Source organism: Rhyacophila brunnea, unplaced genomic scaffold (assembly GCF_057557595.1).
Source record: "Rhyacophila brunnea isolate RB1 unplaced genomic scaffold, BYU_Rbru_1.0 scaffold_21, whole genome shotgun sequence".
Classification (NCBI taxonomy): domain Eukaryota; kingdom Metazoa; phylum Arthropoda; class Insecta; order Trichoptera; family Rhyacophilidae; genus Rhyacophila; species Rhyacophila brunnea.
The window spans coordinates 29,301,998-29,323,534 of NW_028232871.1; the positions used below are offsets into that span (position 1 = coordinate 29,301,998).

At 33.8% G+C, this 21,537-nt stretch overlaps 1 protein-coding gene across 1 annotated transcript in view; it reads left to right on the plus strand.

Annotated features, from left to right (window-relative positions):
- The first annotated feature begins 13,978 nt into the window (after positions 1-13,978).
- LOC147070926 (echinoderm microtubule-associated protein-like 2) overlaps positions 13,979-21,537 on the plus strand; it is a 64,771-nt gene continuing 57,212 nt past the window's right edge. Inside the window, 1 exon segment of the mRNA XM_085949019.1 lies at positions 13,979-14,244. Within this exon segment, the coding sequence (XP_085805145.1) occupies positions 14,142-14,244 (103 nt within the window). The 5' untranslated portion in view covers positions 13,979-14,141.

Below are 21,537 nucleotides of genomic sequence, written 5' to 3' on the forward strand. Positions count from 1 at the left end.
TAATCAATGAATACAATATGTTAATACTAACAAACTGTAATAGAATATTTTTAATTAGGCTTACTATATTTTTTTAAGTTTTCTAAATCGGGATAATATGTTGGACGTTTTTTGCTTTCTTTATTTAAAAAAAAAAACGTAATTACGAACGGCTTTCCTCCTAAAAAAATCTGTTCAAATTAAAATTTGAGAGTGTTTTTTGACTGACTTACCTCCCAAAAGAAAGTTTTCCATATATGTATATTCAAAGTCGCGAGCTTTTTTAGCTTTCCTACCGAACAAAGTTTTCCATCCAAATAGCATGATTTTTTTTAAAACCACCATTTGCTCAAGGTGCTTTCACGAAATGCAATGTCGACTATATTCAGACCGTGACACTGAATTGCAAACTACGATGGTAGTGCTAGCTACTGATTATCTTCGAATGCAATACGATAACTTGTTCGCAATTAATGAAGATTTTCGATTTCATAGTTCGTCCAAATTAATACCATTTATTTAAATATGCAACAGTCATTATTATCTACAAACAGTTTACCATATTGTATCATGAACTACCATACATGCTTACAGTTTCATGTCATGGCCTGACTATAGTGTCTATAAATATGAAATGGCTAGTAGATAACACTAAAGATATCGAATATCCTTACAATTTTCGATGAGTTGATTGAAATGTGTGCTAAATTTCAAACTGGGGCCAAATAAAAAACCGATCGGAAGTTTAGGACGGTCCCCCAAACTGAAACAATCAAACAATGTGAACCATGACGTATGGCAAGTCTTTTTTAAGCATACAAAACTATTACCAGTTGCTATCGAGTGACAACGGTATAATATTGATGTAAAAATATACGAATATTTTCGCAAACTTAAAATAAAATAAACAGTAGCTTGATAATAACCAATATAAACAATATACTTACATAATTTAAAATACCTCGCAAATATTGGTACGCAGCGGGACATGAACTTACATTCGTTGGATTCTGGCCAACGTGTTTTGCCAATTAAATACGTTGTGCATTACTGCTATGCGACTAAAGTGTTATCAATTTTCCCGACACATATTTTTTTTAATTAAAAACAGTTTAAATAATAATATCTAATATAAACAATATTGTTTTATTTAATAATTAAAAGCGTCCTTCCTTTTTACTGGCTATATAATAATTAATTAATAAAGATGTTTTCAGTGATTAGCTAATGGTTTTCCTTGTACCACTTTGATGTACATAAGTATTCTACAAGAAAGCTTTGTACTTAAATCACTTGCAGTGAATTCAAAGCGACTTTATAACCCCCGGAGTAATATGCCTTTTTAAGGGTTATTATTATTTAACCCTAGCTGGTACGATTTATGGGCGCCGGCGCGTCGCGTCGACTAGGAACGGCGCTATCTATCGGCACATGGATATGGTTAGTGTTGCTAGATCTTGAGAATTTTCCTTCAAATAGGAAAATGTTTAGTTAACAAAAATAATATAGAGTAATTGTGTCAATAAACTATTAACATGTGAGAACAACGATTTATACTATCATTAATAATTACTAATATTCACATGTTTCAGACAAAGTATATGACCGTAACAAAGACTCGATAATAAGCGATTATTGAACGTTTACCGTAACTCATATAAATAATTTAAATACTTACGATAATTTCTAAATATGCTTTCAAGGATATTGCAACGATTGATGAAATTTATGTAAATTATTCCATAATATTATGTTAATAATGAAGTGTTAAAAAAGCGGGAAGATTATTGGGTTTGTACTCGTTGAAAATGTTTGTATGAACATATTATGTAATTTACGCCGCACTTTAGCGACATAAAAAATCATTTTAATAATATCTAAAAATATATTTAAAATTAACAGAAAAGATTCAGTAAAATTACAATTATATTAGTTTCTAAATGTGAATTGTTATTATAGTTTGTTATAATCGCGCTATTCCATCCAACAGGTAATCTACGCGACTAATATAATAAGTGATTAGTGATAACGATAACATAGTCAATTGAGCTTTGTGCAGCAATTATTTTTGCATGTGTGTTCCGTGCTTTCGATTTTGTAAGATGATTGGTTAAATCAGATGTCCAGTATATATTCGATTTGTCAAATTATTTGTTCAACTAGCAACCAAAATTTATAATTTTATTGTTTTTTTTTTTTTAACATATTGTGGACATTGCAAATTATAAGTTTAAGACGTTCACAACATGACATGCAACATTATTATAAAGAAGAAAGAAAAAAAGAAAAGTAATAAAAGGGATAAAAATGAAAATATTAAAAGAGAACATAATATAAACATACAACAGCAAAAGCAATCTTGATGATATGATACATTTAACAATCATCTATTCATTTTTATTACCACGTTTTTATTAGATCGTATTCTTGTTTATCGAGTACAATTTTTTTCTTGTTTATCCAATACAAATCTTGTTTAACTAACTTCCCAACTAGCTAGATATTTGAAACTTTTAGAATATTATATAGAATATTAGAACACGATGAAAATGCATTTTTTTAATACTTTTAGCCATCTTTAAGCAGAATTGAATTCATTTTCAGTTAATTCTGTTTTGTATGGAAAGTTATTTCGGAAAATATCGTAAAAAGTAAAACACTATTATTGGTTGCTAAAGGGGTCCTAGCAACTAAATTCTTAATATATACGTGCGTTACTATGGAAATCAATATGAAATGTCAAAATGACATTTCAGTATTCTATATTTTATTACCAGTATTTCTATTAAGTACAAAGAAAAGTATTTATTAATACATAGAATTGTCAAGTTTATATGATTCAACAGAAAATATAAAAACGTGGTATATAAAAAGTTCTTTTTATCTTGTAATTATTTACAATGAATTCAACATTATTTATTGTGATGGAAAATGTATTATTTGTAAAACCAAAATAACTTCTTCATGTCGAATGCGCAATTACTAATAATATTATGCTCATGATTGCTTTACATTTGAATAATCAGAAAGCGTTTTAATACAGTAAAAATAATGCGTTATTAAAATTACCCCTTTATGTGAGAAAGTTCATAGCGCCGCGTGGGAAAATTTATGAATGATTGCAACTGGCAATACCGAGCTCAGTTCTGTGCCGGTCGTTGCCTCCGACGCGCCGGGGGAAAACTCGGGAAAACTGTGCCAATGTTCCTTATTCAAATCTGACGTTTAACTTGTAAAAAATCAAATGTTAAATCTTGCCGTCTTTTACAATGTAAAATGAAATCACCTCTACTGATAAAGCGTGTAATTAATATAGATTATGTTGTTTTTGTGATTTGCAGTGTATTTTTTTATTATTAGTGATACTATATTTTGTGTTAAACATAACCTTGTTTTTGTACTATCTGCTATTGTTGTGTTTTTTGCTGTTTAAAATTGGTGTTATTTTCTTCACTGCGTTTCTTGCGTCGATATTTTTATAGGCAGTGCTTATAATAGTGTAGATTATTGATCCTTGTCTGTTGAACTAGGCTAAGCCTAGACTAAGCTAGTATTACATATAATAATATAGGCTAACGTTTCTAACTAAGACAGAGAATATTAATTACTATGAAGGACTGTTTCTTCGAATAGTTGGAATGTATTAAAGAAAGTATTCTTAGAATGCATATAACATTATATTTAAATTATTGTTGACTAATTTAATGTTGGTGGATAATAAACGCCTGCAATGTACTAATGGCAAAATGTCCACTTGTAAAACCGTGGGTCGTGGGTTCGAATCGCTTGTCTGATAAGTTTAGAAGGTTTTTTCTTATCTATTATTGGATACAGATGATTAACCTAATACGTTCGGCAAATTGTTAAGTTAAGTTAGTTTCACATATTGAAACTATCACCGACCCACTGTGGCTTGTAGATAGAGCGACCGTTGGTAAAGCTATGGGTCGCGGGTCCGATCCCGGGGCTGGCAAAAATGCGTGTTATTCTTGTTTGATTAAGCGGAATATCTCAAAGGGTTAGGCGAAAGGCGAACAACCATTTTATGTACCTTTTTTTACTTTATTGTACCTAAATATAAAAAAAACACAATAGATAATATAGTACTTATTTCAATAATTGGCGACCCGCGTAGTTTAGTGCGTACGGCGCTGGACTTTCATTCGGGGGCTCCGGGTTTGATTCCCGGTGATGTTACTATATATTTATGTGATTTTCTCAACGTCTAGGTGTTTGTGCTTGTTTCACTTCTATTAATTGCTGACTACACTACTGTCACTGTGCCGCATGGCCCATTGTAGTGTTAAAAAGAATATGTATAGGTATATATATATATGTATATACGTATAATTCTCATCAGTGAATCTATGCTATACGCAAGGTAGCTATCGACAGCTAAAGTGATAAATATTATTACTTTATCATAGTATGTATTGAAACGGTTAATTTTTACAACAAGTTAACCGTCTAAACTGTCAAAATTGTCTATCTAGCTCTATAAGTTGACACAGCCAAGAGAGAGGCTGTTAAAACATAGCACCTGTTAACAGTTTAGACGGTTAACTTATTGTAACAATTAACCGCCTCAATACGTAAACATGATAAACTACCGTCGATAGCAGCCATGTGTATGCAATAGCTTCGCATGACCGATTTTGGAGTATGTCAACTGAAATAAAAATAGCTGTAAGATTGTAAATTTTGTATTAGTTGATAATGTTCCATTGGAGCGGGCGAACTTTTAAATTTTTAAATTTCGAATTTTATATACATATAATCTATTTAAATCTAAAATTTGTCGGTTTTTACTGTCTCCCGGAAAAATTGTTTTGGGTTTACGTGGTTTACAAGATATACCGAATTCAATATAAAAAAATCTAATGTTTAATACAACTAAAAGCAGGCGATACTGTCTTGATAATGTTGTGTTATAAAGCAGTGTTGTTACTATATCCACTTGCAACGAGAACTAATATAAATTATCGATCGGCTGTCATTTTTTCAACCATACATACATGTTACAATTTCTCCAACACATAATGATAATAATATTAATAATTTGACCAAATCACTTGAACGTGTTCGCGGATATTAGTTTTTTTATTACTAATATTACATTCTAAAATGACCAGATGCAAAAATGTATTACACGTAATATTAAAAAACCATTTAGCTCTTATGATAGTCTTGGTCCGTAATTACAATATTATCCTCGGTTACAAAAATGTTACAATGTGAGTGAGGTTAGAAAACTCATTCATCATAATTGAGGAAAGTTCAGTGTAATATAGTCAGTGGCGTACATTTTTACGTTCTGTATTATGCACATAAAAACAATTAATATTAATTCGCTAAACTATCATTAAAACTCTCATCTTGTGCATTCTATTGCATGCCAATATAAGTTGGTTCTATATTTTTGTCTTTATAATAATATGTATTAGGTATAAATGTTTAAATAAAATGTGTCAGTCGCAATTTTGATGTGTACATTACTTTTATCTGCAAATGCAGTTAATTTTTGCGGCTGAATTTTCAATTACAATCATTTGTAGATATCTAAAAACAAGAAACATATTTTACCACGTAGGTGCTGTTTAACTCATTCGACGCGGATGACACGGCTGCCGTGTCCCCGTTAAGCGGCCGATCGATCCAATTAACATGTTATTTAAATACGGTAATTAAAAAGTAATTAAAAGTTACGCAGCGATTGTGTTAATCTAACATTTGTGTTAAGGCTAATACACACGGTTGCAGTAAATTAAAGATACATGTCAACCGGCAGCATCGTGTGTTTATAAGTTGTTCGCTTTTTGTTTTACCCAAATCTCTTAAGATGCCTACACTATTTAAAATCAATATTTTTCGTTAACACAAGAAAATCTTTATAATTTGTAATTGTAAGTCGCTAGTCTTTCATCCGGGGACCCCAAGTGCGACTCGGTGAAGTCACAATATATTTATGACGTACACGCGAAATTAAATGTATGGCACCCAATGGGACACTTATCATGCAATATTTACATATATTATGTAAATCGAACAATTCAACCCAGTTTTCCATCTAAAAATATACGAAACTGTATCGTTGTTATTATGCATTACAAAAATAATTAAATATTGATAAATTTATTGTAAAAAATCTTTTTTTTATATAAATTATTGTCTTGCTAAATAATTCTAATGGTTATTACCCCATTAACCTTAAACGCAGCTTGGTTAGAAAAATATATATTATTAAATAATATTTTTATTTAAAATAAAACTTTCTAAAATATAATATCCAGCTTTGTGCAGCCACTGTGCCGTATATTAGTGCCATAACACCCCGCTCGACCTCAACCGAAGTAAATTCGATTAGCGTCGATCGTTTGGCTAGAAGAACCGATGCTAAGGACATAAACACTAATGCAACCCTTACTTAAACTAACCCCATACCAAGTATCGACTCGAAGTTCAAGTAAATGATAGAACTACACGCAATTACTGTGTTACGTTAATAGCAAACACCTTTGATTACACTCCATTATGAAAGCCATGATAATAGAATCATTAAAAGTGTTTTTTTTATTATATCTGGAAATAACATATTTTAAATAATATATTATTATATGTAAGTACGCTTTAATTTCAACTTTTCCACGGTTTTCCACAGCAGACATGTTCAAGAAAGCATTTATATATCTAAAATTGAATTTGAAAAGGGGCTATAAAGAGAAAATTAGTACTATTGGCAATTGCACGCCATAAATATTATCACTTTATCATATTATTTATATATGAGGTATTTATACTTGCTACAATAATCTTCCGTCTAAACTGTCAAAACTGTCTATCTCACTATAAAAGTTAACACAGCCAAGAGAGAGGCTGTTAAAACATAGCACTTAGCATAGAGTTTAGACGGTTACTTATTATAACAATTAACCACCTTAATACATAAATATGGTAAACTACTGTCGATAACCGCCTTGTGTATAGAATAGCTTTGATGGAACCTAAAAGATTTGTAGACTTCTTTACGAAAATTTTACCTGTACGAAAAACTACCATTGAATTTTTAAACATAGCAATAGTCAAGTTGTCAAAATCTTTTATTTGTTTTGCTACTTCCTGACCAACTAACTGCCTCAATTTCTCCGTGGAAAACCGCCGTTAAGATTAAACATGGCAATCATTTCAGACTTATGCGCCATGTTCAACTTTTAGTTGTTATAATAGTGCCGCAAGTATTTAAGAAAATATATTTTTCTAGTTCGGCCATATCCGCCCCTTAGTTGGAGCATATGGACACCACGCGGCGCCTCCAAACATCTCTGTCTTGCATCGTTCCAGGTCATACCAGCATCCCATAGCTGTGCCGTATACACTATATAGATAGTATTTAACGGCCTTCCAGAACGCCGGAATCCGGTTGGCTTGAAGAACATGCAAGAAATGTTGAGGTTCTCTTCTGGCATCTCAGCATGATCAGAGGCTGCTTGCTGCGTTCTCTTATAAAGTCATAATCTGTCACAAATATCTGTTCTCGATGCTCAATACACGGTTGCCTTGAGCCTTGATCGCTACCATAAAGCAGTACCGTCAGAATGCAAGCGTCGAATAGGCAGCATTTGATTTTGACTGAGTACAATCGTACTCCGCATCGAGTTGAATATTGCTCCAGACATTCCTATTCAGATAGTAAGCTCTATTTAAATTCCATCTTCTGTGATGTGAACTCCCAGGTATTTGAAACTATCGACGCTCTCGATATTTTTCCCAACGCTAATCAGACAAAAATCTATATCAGGACTAGTACTTAATAATTTTAACCTATAATTCAGTTTTCGCAATTGAATGTTATATATTTTTTAAACAAGTTAATAAAAAAAATATGTTTTTTGGCTCCCTGAATCCTACCGCCCGGGTACTGTGTACCCTCAACACCCCCGATTGGCGCGTCCTTCCTTTCTTCAATCATTGTATACATATTGAATACAATTTAATTGTCAGACATCACCTGTGCTCGTTAATAAACACCGTCGCTACCTTCCTCACCCATTTGCTACAATAATTGCCTGTCCATAGCAATGTATTATAATTCTAATAAATATAACAACCATGATATTATTATAAATTAAAACATGGAGTTATCACGAATGGCGTGCTGGGTTGTTCGTGGTAATGTTACCTCAAATACTTAAACTCATAATTCCTGATTTCTCGCTCACGTCATGTTCTTGAACTTAAACTAACGCTCAATACTGAGGTGGAAAATGCTCGGAAAAGCACATTGTGGGGTAGTTTTATTTTATTAGGTTCCGCCTACTAGTAGGTGGATAAGGAAATCGTTGCTCAAGTAAATGCTATTCGATGTATGCGTCTGAAAATAATAGGCATAATGTGAATATTTTTTCTGTTGTGACTTGTTAAAAGTGAGTAAATTATCAATGTATAGACCTCCATAGAGTGAAGGTTTTATTAAATTACTAAAATAATACATCCAGCTTCTTGCTCTAAGTTAAAGAGACACTTAACAGTGTGTATTTTTTTCCAAACAATAATTAAAATAGCACAGTGCTTTTCTCAAAATAATCAACCTTTTAGCAATCGAGATCTCAACCTAGACCTCAGACTGTGTATGGTTTGCTGTTATATCCTTGCAATCCTGTTCTGTGGCGTGGACGCTAAACTAGAATATATCAAGGAGCGGCTTTCAAAATGTGTATAAATTTATCCTCTAAAATTCCTTGGACTGGCAGGGTGACAAGTGTCCTCAAACTAATAGGAAAAGTATCAAACTCAGAATACTACAATATCTGACAAAAATATAACGTTCCCCAACTTTTTATCCAAGAAAGGTCAACGGTAAACTTAGCAAAGAATGACGTCGCATTTCATGGCTAAATGACTTACGTCTGACGTGATTCAGCATAGCTCCATCTAGGTATATGTAGCAGAAGATAAACCAATGATCGCCGTTTTCTTCACGTATCTCTAATAGGGGATGTTACGACATTGTTTTTCAGGCGCGGGGTTGAACCCTCACTCACGATTTCTGATGCGCTACCGACTACGTTAACGTGGTTCTGGTTAAAAATGGTCGAACAATACTAACAATATCAAGAATCTACTTCTTACTTCACCCTGTCACGTTCCGATCAGCCTTGAAGCTTAGAGCATAGGCCAAGTAGAAGGTCACGCCATCTTTCTCCTACCCAGAGCGCTTAGTAGTTAATTCACACAATGAAATGTCATTCAGGACAGGCTTCTTCTGCTCAAACGCACATTGTTAACTTATCAGGTCTGGTCGATATCCAGTTATATGAATTAATTACTAAACATTTTGTTTACTAAACAAATGACATTTAACACCGCATTAAAAATATGAAAATATATTTTACCAAAGAGCCGGAACCCGGACAAGAAATTTTTAGCTATGTCAGGTATCGAATAGCGTTAAATTTAATGACATAATAACATTCCAGGTGTATTCTTTACGCGCTAGCGGTTTAATCCAAAGTGCTGGTTCTGGCAAGAAAAACGTTAAGTAGCTACAAGGATTACAATCCATTATATCACTCAATAATTATTATTAAAATGGAAGAGACAAGAAAGATAATAAACATGATATGTCCTTCATACTTTGTCCTCAATATCTATTATTATCAACTACTCATATTATTTTGTTTCTCGCAGAACAAAGTGTAAGCTACTTCCAATAAGCTTGAACACTCAGTTGCTTTACGTGTCCAAAGCTTTTCCTCTGATTCACCTCCTCTGAGGCCACACTAAATCACAAAATTTTTGAGATTTTCCAGTTAACTACAATCGACAATATGTCTGCAAAATTGTGAAATGCGTCACAGATATACTGTCAACAGCCGTTCCTTTATTATGAGTCTTTGTGTGACTGATCGGTTCGTTTCGTACTTACTTTGTACAAGGAATTCGAGACATTCGATGCCAACACCATAATCGAAATATATGAATGACCTTGCACTCTCTTGCTATCAGGCCACACAAATTAACACCATACTTTTGTGAAAATTTGCAATAAAATTCTTCAATTTTCCATATACAATATATGAGTTCGTATTGTATTATTTATTTATTTCATTATAATGCATTGTTAACCGAAATTTAAAAAAAATGTAATTTTATGAAAAAAATCTAATAAAAAATATATCAGTTATCTTCGAATTTCCTCCTAGATAACCGTGAGAAGAAACTGAAATAGTTAATTGCATAAAACTTAAATTACACTGGCATACTTTCAATCCGATCGTCTGCGCCGTTTACCCCCGATCGGGGAAAACTGTCATATTGGATTGTTTCCTGCTATCGGCGGTTATCGAGGGTAGTTTATCATATTTTTGTATTGAGATATTACAATAAGTTAGCCGTATAAACAGTCAAAACTGTCTCTCTCTCTCAAATTTAGCACACCCAAGAGAGGTGCTGTTAAAACATAGCACTTATTGTAACAGTTACAACTTCTTCTTCTTCTTGTACCATCCCCGAGCGGAAGTCGGCCACCATCAAGGCGATCTTATCTTTGTCGTCTGCTACCCGGAACAGTTCAGTGGAGCTGCACTCGTACCAATCACGGAGGTTCTTAAGCCACGAAATGCGGCGCCGTCCTCTGCTACGCTTCCCATTGACCTTTCCTTGAATGACAAGTTGGGGAATGCTGTATTTTTGTCCTCTCATAATGTGGCCGAGGTACTGTAGTTTCCTGGTTTTGATGCTACGTAGAACTTCTCGGTCCTTCCCCATTCGATTGAGAACTTCAACATTTGTCACCCGGTCAGTCCAATGAATTTTGAGGATGCGCCTATACAGCCACATCTCGAAAGCTTCAAGTCTCCGTGACATCTACAGTTACAACTAACTTATTGTAAACATTATAATATTTCAATACAAAAATATGAAAAACCACCCTAGATAGCCGCCGGTAGCGGTCTTGTGTATAGAATAGATGCGCTGGTGTCGTGGTTGAAATATAATAATTCCTGTTTTTCACGCATGATTCAGTCGACGATCGGTGACAATTGGTCCGATAATTACCGATAACGTACGATAATTGGCATGAGAGTCAGAGTATAATTTGATGTTAAAATTTACCAAATACGTAAAAGTGCGGCCACACCGGCAACAAGTCGCGCGACAACTCGTTAAATTTTACGATAATTATCATAATTGCTTAAGAAATTTTACGATAATTATCATGCTTATCGTAAAATTTAACGAGTTGTCGCGCGACTTGTTTTCGGTGTGGACCCGGCATAATACAATTATCGTTTCAACACTTTGACTGTATCATATATGCTAACACGTCGATCGCGTAATGGACGTTGGTGGATCGCACCATAACCCCATAAAATTAAACCGTGAAAATGCAAAAGGCGTGTACATTCAGTTGTAATATAATATGATTTCATTCGGATTTTGTAGGGGAAGCATTAACCATTCCTATGTTGAGATCATTAACCCGATTATGTAAAAGTCGTTTTAAAATTAACCATGAGGAAGTACGCGTAATCTCGTCTAATCACTTAATTCGTGTTTCACCAGTCACAGCCTGACGCAGGAGTAAGAGAAAGAGAAGACGTGAGTCACGGCGCTTTAAACTGAGGCGTAATTTCCACTTATCAAAGCGCAGTAGGAAAATAGTTTGACGATCAAAGATTAGATCAAAACTTCTTTGGGATTGTGAACCACAAGACGTGTTGTTGTCTATTTGTAATGTATCAGTACCTATCTTCAATTAAATATAATACGTTTGATTAAGTTGGTGAATAATAATGCGTATTTAGAATGGGTCTTTATACTGGATAGGAAATCAAAGCCTACTTGATGTTTGACATGCTGTTGTAAACCTATAGAAACATTCTCAATAGTGGCTAAAGGTCATAGAAAGTATAGGCTCTTGATTATTAAATATAAATATTGGTTTTCGTTATAATTTATAATATATATATGCACAACAATGTAATAAAGTAATGACGAATCTGATAAAAATAAACCTAACCCAACAAGGCACGGCATATATTATCCCACTGAAACATTATGAAGTACGTGGGCGGCCATAACAATAAAATAATTGAGTGGTCCACACCGACAGTTTAATTCACGAATGACATTCCGGTCACACCAGTGGACAGGTGAAATCATAATGCAGAATTCATTAATTTTATATTAATTAAAATAACAAGGTGAAAAATTAGGCTAGATTCTTTTCATTTTGAGCTCGCATACCGACCGTGAGCTGCATTTCAAATAATGCGACAAAAGAGGCCGCGTAAGGAAAAATTATTACTTAAATGAAAAACTATATGTGCCAAAAAACGATAAAACAAACTAGTGTTGAAAGTTTCACGCCAATACTTCAACAACTGAGGAGCTTTAAGTCTATGATATGTTTTTATATTAAAGGTACTAGGATATGCCACCTTACATCACTCACATTTTTTATTAAAATATGCAGTGGCGGCTCGTGGATAAGATATATGGGTGTGCTGCGGTTGATTAAAAATAAAAATAAATGTTTATTTGGATTATATTTTACTACATCAAAATTAAATATAAATAATTAATTATATTAATAAGTAATTAAAATAAAGAATTTTGCATAAATTGCTTGCAGAAATTAATTTTAACAATGTTAATAAATCATTAAAACTATATTTCTTTCCTCCGCATGCGCGCGGGCTCACGTACGAACGCAAATACGGCGACACACTGTCGAGCCTGCAGTACCGATCAAGCTCCCAGCTGCGTTTCCCGCTCCCCGCACCCCTCCTGCTCCTATTCGAGCATATTCGTTTGAAAACGGTACTGCAGTACCGTGGTATATGATAATTATTGGATATATCGGTGCGCGGGTGAGCTTAATTCACGCTTAAATAATATTGATATACTCATACAAAATACGTCAATTATTACAGATTTACTTTTCCAATAAAGTGATTATTTACGTCTTGAAAACTCTATTTCTCAATTTAACTGTTATCGCATATAGTTCTTTAATTAACGATTTTTAATTGCGATTAAGTGCTAACTGCCAATTAATGTAATCTAGATGTGTTTTCATTATTGCAATAGGGGGGTGTTATAAATCTAACTAATAATTACTTATTCTACTACTTTACTATATTCGATTCTTAGAGAATCTGCTAATACAACTTCCACTCTGTGGAGGCCCACAGAGTGGAAGTTGTATTAACAGATTTTGTTTTTACGAGAAATAGATGTTAGCCACTTGCTCAACCTATTAGGTGCATATTCGGACTCCAAACTCGATTGAAAAACAATATGTGTACTTGCCAGACCTACTATTCGAACCTGGGATCCGCGACGTTATAAGCCGTGATCATTTTTTTAGGATTACCAATTAATACTTGCAGGTTTTGTTCTTTTAAGAAAAATAGCTATTTTTATAATATATTAAACACAGAAGATGAAACTACGCTTAACGAAGCTTACTTAAAAGAACATTCTTGGTATCATGCGTTGTTAAAAATTCATATATATATTTTAATGGGCATTATCCATTGAGAATCTTGGTCACCTCACGAGGAAGTTCTTAAATGTATTTTTTTTAAATAATAAATGTAAAACTATGTAAGTTTGTCAGACACGGATTCGACCCAACGACTTCAGCCGCACAGCTTCAAAAGCAGATATTCTGCCACTCAACTGTTTTTTTATACTTACATATTCACTGTTGAAAATGCGTGTTAATATTAATCAATACACGTATGTAGTAATAAGGCAATGTTAGAATTTATTATTGTGTTGTGTTTTACACCTAATCTAGCTTTAGTTAGCAATATAATTTTAAAAATTGTAGGTTTATGAAATAAATAAGCATTAACTCGTACCTTTTAGAAAATAGTGATAGGTACCAACTAATTTTTTGGACACTTCTGAAAGCTAAATCATCAAAAATATGTTAAATGAATTTTATAAACACACCATATCAACGAATAATTTAATGCAATGAAAATAGTGATAAACACTGTTTAAAACGCAATACAATGTAGACCAAACAAACTAAATGATAAGTGTGTTTAATTAATTGAAATAGGGGTGAAAATCAGTGATACCCGAGTGCCTAAACAAACAAGTGTTAAAATTAATAATTTGTCATATTGTAAACAAACAAAAGTAAAATGAACGGGGGAGACAGTTTAAGCTCGAGTGCGTGCGGGGACGAACCTTCACCGTCGCAGAGCAGCCCTCCGGATACGATGGGTGACGTCTATGCGGCCTGGCGTAAGTGCTCTTGGCAGTTAAAGGGTTACTAATTAAAAATGAAACCCAATGTTCAAAAACAAATTATTTCTCTCTGTTTTGTTTTTAATTGAATGTAGGTATTTTAATTGCTGTGAATTGTTGAAAAATCAATCTTCATACGGCCTGTTCTACATTCACTGCAGGACTTAGACCTCTTCATGTTCTTCACCCATTCCGGTCCCATGCTGTTGTATGCAATAAATATATCCTAGTATGTATTATTGAGACCGGGCAATTAAGGCGAGTCCCGAGGTCCAATAAAATGTGAGCGGAGAACGTTGTTTATTTAAGAAGCTGAGTAAAATACAGCATATTTATTACGGTGAAGATTATAGTCAAGCATTTATATAATGTGTAAAGGTATGAGTCCAAGTGACTCGGCCAGGACACAGGTAATGTCCGAATGTCAGTTTGCTCTTGATTTTATATCGCATCAGTACAAAACCGCTCTAGCTAGGTAATTTTTGCTAGTTAAAGTTAACACACAAAAATAAACTTATGCCAACAATTTGTAGTCAACTCAGTTTAATTACTAGCCAAACGCTGGTTCTTGTTTTTTTTACAGGACACCCGAAATATTGGTAACTACCACCAGTGTTAAAAAATCATACTTATTGACAACAATTATAATCCAACAAAATAAGACACATAACCATTTGTGGCATATTATAATAGTATATATTATATACCCTCTGTTATATTCTTTTTTGTGCATGATGTATAATAATAAACCTTGGTGAATGTCATGTGAATAATACGTAAAGAAACAATAAGTACAAGTGTATAATACATTGTATTGTTTATTGAGTTTTATTTACTGAATACTAGTGGCGAAAAGTGCCCGTTGGAGCCATATAAGCCAGTGTCTGCCAAACTTTACTGAGTGCCGCAAGAAGTCTCAAGATGTGCCGCGAAGGAAGAAACCTCAAAACTCTTCATTTTAAATAATGCCAATTCATTCATTCAAGAAGTGCAGAGGACATTAGAACTTCTTTCTGCATCATTTTCCAAGTATTTTCCATCACTTGATTATCAAATGTACCGGTGGGTCATCAATCCATTCGCAAGATTTGACGGTACACACCTGATACTAACAGAAGAGGAAATTTTAATAGATCTAAAAAATGATCCTGTCCACAAAGCCTCATTTTCTGAGCTAGAGTTAGTTGTCAGCATTTTGGATGTCGCTTTGGAGTCAATATCCTCGATTGGCTACAACAACAACTAAATCTCTGTTGCCGTTTGGATCGTCGTATCTTTGCGAATTTAGTTTGTCAGCACTCGTGGAAATGAAATCAAAAAATCGAGAGCGGCTACAGATTGTAGACGAGGAGTTACGTGTTTGTTTATCTAATTCAGAGTCGCGTTTTGACAGAATTCTTTCTAAAAATCAATTGCATCCTTTTCACTAATAAAATTATCACCACCTATGTACATATATGTTGATAGAATATTAAAATATTAAAAATTGTTACCTACACTATGATTTCCTTTATTCAAATTAATAAGGTACATTTCGTTTCTTAAGGTGATGCATCAGTGAAACGCCAAATAATTTTCAACTGTACGCGCGACGAAATTTTGGACTCGCTGCCATTCACTGAGAGAATGTTGACCCGGGAACACGTCACTTTGCTGCGTGATGGCGACGGGTCAATTAATTCTAAAATCGTGTAAAGATGACTAAAAACGTTACCCATTTACTTTAAAATGAAAGCATGTCAATGAATATATTATTATTGTTACTAATAGAACAATAAACATAACATAAAATTGACGTATGTTGGATTTATATGACAATTAATATTTCGTTTGACAGGCGTCATTTTCACCCGCCACCCGCAATCCGCGCATCGCCTAGCGACGATATTTTTAGACTGTGCCTCAACTAATGCATGGCCTTAAGGCATTTTATATTTTAAGTAAAAAATGGCAGACACTGATATAAGCAATAGGTAACTGAAAAGAATATTACACACTTGAAAATCAGTCATACATTCGAAACTTTGTTTTACTAATTAGTTAGATAATACTAATACAATTTTGTTACATTTGATACATTCATGACTTCAAAATTACACAATGAACTTTAATTGTGCATTTTTTAAATAGCTATTTTTTCGACCATGTCCGATCCTAATAAGGTCATATGGACCTGCACATAACATCATTGGCCTCCACAGAGTGGAGTTTTGTATTAACAGATTCTGTTTTTACGAGAAACGGATGTCAGCCACTTGCTCAACCTAGTAGGTCCATATTCTGAATTATACACAAATTGAAAAACAATATGTCGACTTGCCAGATCCAGGATTCGAACCTGGAACCCACGACTCTATAGATTCTATATATTTTGAGTAATAAAAATACCCTAGTATTGACGAACATGAATTTATTGTCCACGTATTAAAACTGTGAACTAACAATCCCCTCCATGGCTCGCACTTCCGTTTTCAAATGCCCCCAAATTTCTCATTTCATTTTACGCTCCCGTCGTGTACGGATCTATCAATTTACGTAATAATTTAAAGCTTTTTATAATAAAAATATGTCTAAAATTATCAGGAGTGATGTTAGAATTAATATCTAATAGTAATTTTTTGGTTTATTGTGAAGAAGAAAAGGAGTCGCATCTAAAAAGAGAACAGACACATTATTTAAACGCCGTGCGCGCGTTGCTGCCGTGATAGGTACTTCACTGAGAAGTCTTCTATATGCGATTACAGCGATTTCCTGTTATCGTCGATTTTTTATTGTCGGAATATAGGTAGTCACACCTATTTACTATCGGTTATAGAATATAGCTGGTTCTATGCCATTTATTTAAAATTTCTGATTATACGATTTTCTTCAGCTGTAAAATAACCGTTTAATTGTGCGCTGCATTGATAATAATATCCGATAGATGGTATCGTCATTTTCCATGCAAAATATTTTCTCAATAATTACATACAGAAATATCACTCGATTTGCAGCGGCTATTATATTACAACGTTTTTCTTAGCTCGTATTATTATTTGTCCGGTGGTTCTTTGTCCGGTAAAAATCTTGCAATCGATTTTTAACTAACTTCCCGACTAGCTAGACATCTGAAACTTAGAATATATCAGAACACGATGCCAATGCATTTTTTAATACTTTTAGCCATCTTTAAGTAGAATTGAATTCATTTTCAGTTAATTCTGTTTTGTATGAAAAGTTATTTCGACACCACTATTGGTTGCTAGGGGTCTGGGGTCCTAGCATCTAAATTATTATTATATACGTGCGTTACTATGGCAATCAATATGACATGTCAAAATGACATTTCAGTATTATTTCTATCAAGTACAAATTTTTTTGATCGTTTAAGTTCTAGTTAAGTCTATATGATTCAACAGAAAATTTAAAAACGTTGTATATAAAAAGTTCTCTTTATCTTGTAATTAATGTTATATAAGTTATACATGTCACTAATTATACCTGTCACTTAAAGCGTTCCTAATTATTATAATTTATTTTTGTTTTAAAATAATTTTATTCTACGTTAATGTTTTACGTTGATGTTAAATTGAAACACTGAATAATCATATTTTAGCGAAGATGTTTCGCCACTGCTGTGTATACTAAACTCTAAAAAATAACGATATAGGAAATAAATTATTTACCTTTCGTTATTTTATTTATTTTTCTGAATGCCTTGTCATTGTGACAGTGACAGCTGTAGCGAAAAACACTCCACATGACGTATAATGCGTTCAACCGTTTTCCCTTTCGGTAGAGTTTCTTCCACTCTCATGGATGGATACAGAAGCGAAATAATGATCCTATTAGGATGGAATGATATATTTAATGGGGGAGAACGAAATAAATAATACACAACTCTTTCAAAGTTCCTCGCAGTATGGAATACTGTAGGTATTGATTTGCTCTCCTACAATGAATAAATATCGGTTAACTCCTTTTTTTGTCAAAATGGAGTTTGCAGAACTGTATTAAAGCTTTGAAAACCAAACCATTTTCAGGCCGGTATTAGACGCTAAAAGATTTTTGATAAATATCTGTTATGAAGAATATTTCATAAAATGATCTTTTATAATAGATAATAAAGTTTATACTGGGGCTAAGAACAGGGCACACGATGGACAAAAGATTTGATGTCCTCGTGGGAAGAAGCGAATCGCAGCTCTGCGATGAATGTCATGTTTTAGAGGACATTGTACATACTTATAGCACTGCAATGCCCCAAATATGAAATTCACAGAGTACAGCTGCGAATTGCGGATATCTATGAGAATGTCGACGAATTGAAGGGTGTCCTGGCGGTGGGTAAGACGGAAGAGCTAGGCAAAAGGCTAGGTTATTTAACAGAATATGAATGAGGACCTGATCGACGGATCCCCTTCTAGAAGAGAAGTGGCGATATGACAGCGAGTCGCAGTCAAAGCCTCGGTAAAATCACAAAATTTCATCATTGGTATTTTCTTAAAATAGTTTTTTTATTTATTAAAATTACGCATAATGAGAGGGATACAACGTGCGTATTATGTTTATGCGATCGCGCAACAAAGGCGAAAACTCTTTAGCATGAAAATTTACATAGTCAGAGAGAGAGATAACTTAAGCGTTACAGACAGGTAGATCAAGACAAATATACAATCACAATCGTGTCCGGAAATTTGTACGTATGCAGTTCGCCGTATCACACTGTTAACCGTAAAATATTCGATCAGAAATATATGGTCGTTTATTAAAGACCGTCCAACCTCTTTGGGTCATATAGTACTGAGAAAAAAATCGTCTAAATATAACACGGTTCTTTTCGTTATACAGGAAGCCAGCGGCTAACATTTTTTTTTAAATATCCGATATACTGGATTATTAAATTTGTTAGGTTAGGTTATGTTTACATTCTTGATGGAACATTATTGTCCGCAATGCTCCACGAACAACGCATAATTTTGACATCTTGGTGCTATAGAGATGACTGTATAGTACCTATATGGTCATCTCTTTCCGATAAGAAAGCTCACGGTGAACTGTGCAGCGATGAAATGTAATACGTACAACTTACATGTAACCAATCACAATATGTCAAAGTGACTAGACTTAAAAAAAATATATGGAATGAAAACTGAAACAAGTGCAATTTATTAATAACAAGCCACTGACAGAGCTTCATATATCTACCTTTCTCTTCAATTACAAACAGTTTTTCTTCTTCTATCAAAATATATTTTGGACGGCTTTCAATTCTGGTCGGGTCGGTATTTCGACTACAGGTTACCTGTGGTATTATTTATGCATGTCTTGTAGTTGTGTACCTGAAATAGATTGGCCAGGTCGTAAGGTGTTCATAATATATTTCGCTCGATGCAATGACTCGCCAGACGTGTGCGGGAGGTTAAATCGACCCAAATGGAAAACTCCTCACCAAAATGAACGAGAAACGACAGTACGAAATTTTCTGACAAAATATTACAAAATAATCAAATGTATACAAAAAGTTACCAACTGCTTTTTATTAAGTAAAATGTTTTCACGCCCGATATAATGAACTACGCTGATGTGTAATGCAAAAAAAGTCGTCACAGCAAACGGACAACTTGAAGTTAATGGCCCCACCAAACCACACTTGGTCTTAATCGGGCGTATCACGGGACCATACGTTTGGTGTTAAGCATCATTTTTTGATGACTTGGAATGTCTCAGGGGCGGTTACCCAAGATTCAGGTCACCATGCACTCAAATGTACTTTGACTGAATTTACGTGAATTAAGTTGAGTACCCATGGGAGAGATGAGCACGTAGAGGCAATATTAAATAATTACAAGATATAACGAACTTTTTATATACGTTTTTAAATTTTCTGTTGAATTATTATGCGCAATATGCTCAAACTTGTACTTGATATGAAGTAAATAAAAAACAAACAAACCGTTTATACAGAATACTGAAATGTCATTTTTACATTTCATTTTGATTTCCATAGTAACGCACGTATATATTAATAATTTAGTTGCTAAGACCACCCCCTTAGCAACCAATAATAGTCTTTTACTTTTTACGGATTATTTTAAAAATAAATTTCCATACAAAACAGATCTAACAGAAAATGAATTCAATTCTGCTTAAAGATGGCTAAAAGTATTAAAACAATACATTGGCATCGTGTTCTGATATATTCTAAAAGTTTCAAATGTCTAGCTAGTCGGGAAGTTAGTTAAAAATCGATTGCAAGATTTGTACTGGACAAACAACCACTGAACAAACAAGAATAGGTACGAGCTAATAAAAACGTTGTAAAATTGTAGCAATTAACATAAGGTAATACAAGAAACGGACAACTCTCGGGCATCAGCGGTAAGCTGCCGGACATTCCTGACAAGGCACGCATGCGGAATGCAACCCGCGTTACTACCTCTATGCAGTCCGCCGTATTTCAGTTCACCATAAGCTGTTGTATCGAAACAGATGACCGTATAGCATTGATATCGCATTGTTATTTATACTAACAAATTTACAGATTAAAACTATTTGTTGTAGAACACAGATGAATAGAACTAATTAAAGTTTTAAAAAAAGTAAAAAAGCACTAACTAAATTATACCGGTCCTGGTTATTATTATATGGTGTGAAATTAACGCTAGCAGTGGCGTGCGGTGACTTTTGCTTGCGGGGATGCAGTTGAGAAACTACATAATATATAGTCACTAATAATTGTTATATAAGGTTTTGTATCAATTTCAGTGTTGGCATGCGGACGATGTAGTATTGAAGTAGTATAGTGTGTAGAATTGCAGATGGCTAGGTCTACGATATTCTAAAAATATCAACTTAATATTACTAAATACTATAGAACCATTGGTGGAAGTATTGAGTATTAAGTATTATTTACGACAGAATCACACAATATAGGTGTAATTTTATAACATAGTTCTTTATAGATTATTTATGGGGATGCTCTGTATTTAGAGCATCTATGATCCGCACGCCGCTGAATGCTAAATATATATTATTGTACCTAATTAATACAATATTTTCTCACCAATTACTTTAGTTAATGTAACATACGTAGGTATAACTTTCACTAGGGTGCAAATCTCCACGAAAAACGCGATCTCAATACTATACGGCCGTCTATTCCCGGTACAACTGCTCACGGTTAACTGTGATACGATGAACTGCATAAGTACAATTCCGGACACGAGCAAAACTACATTATACTGAAATCAGCCACACAACGATCAAAAGAGTATCGCGAAAGAAAAGTAGACGATAGCGTGTACGGAA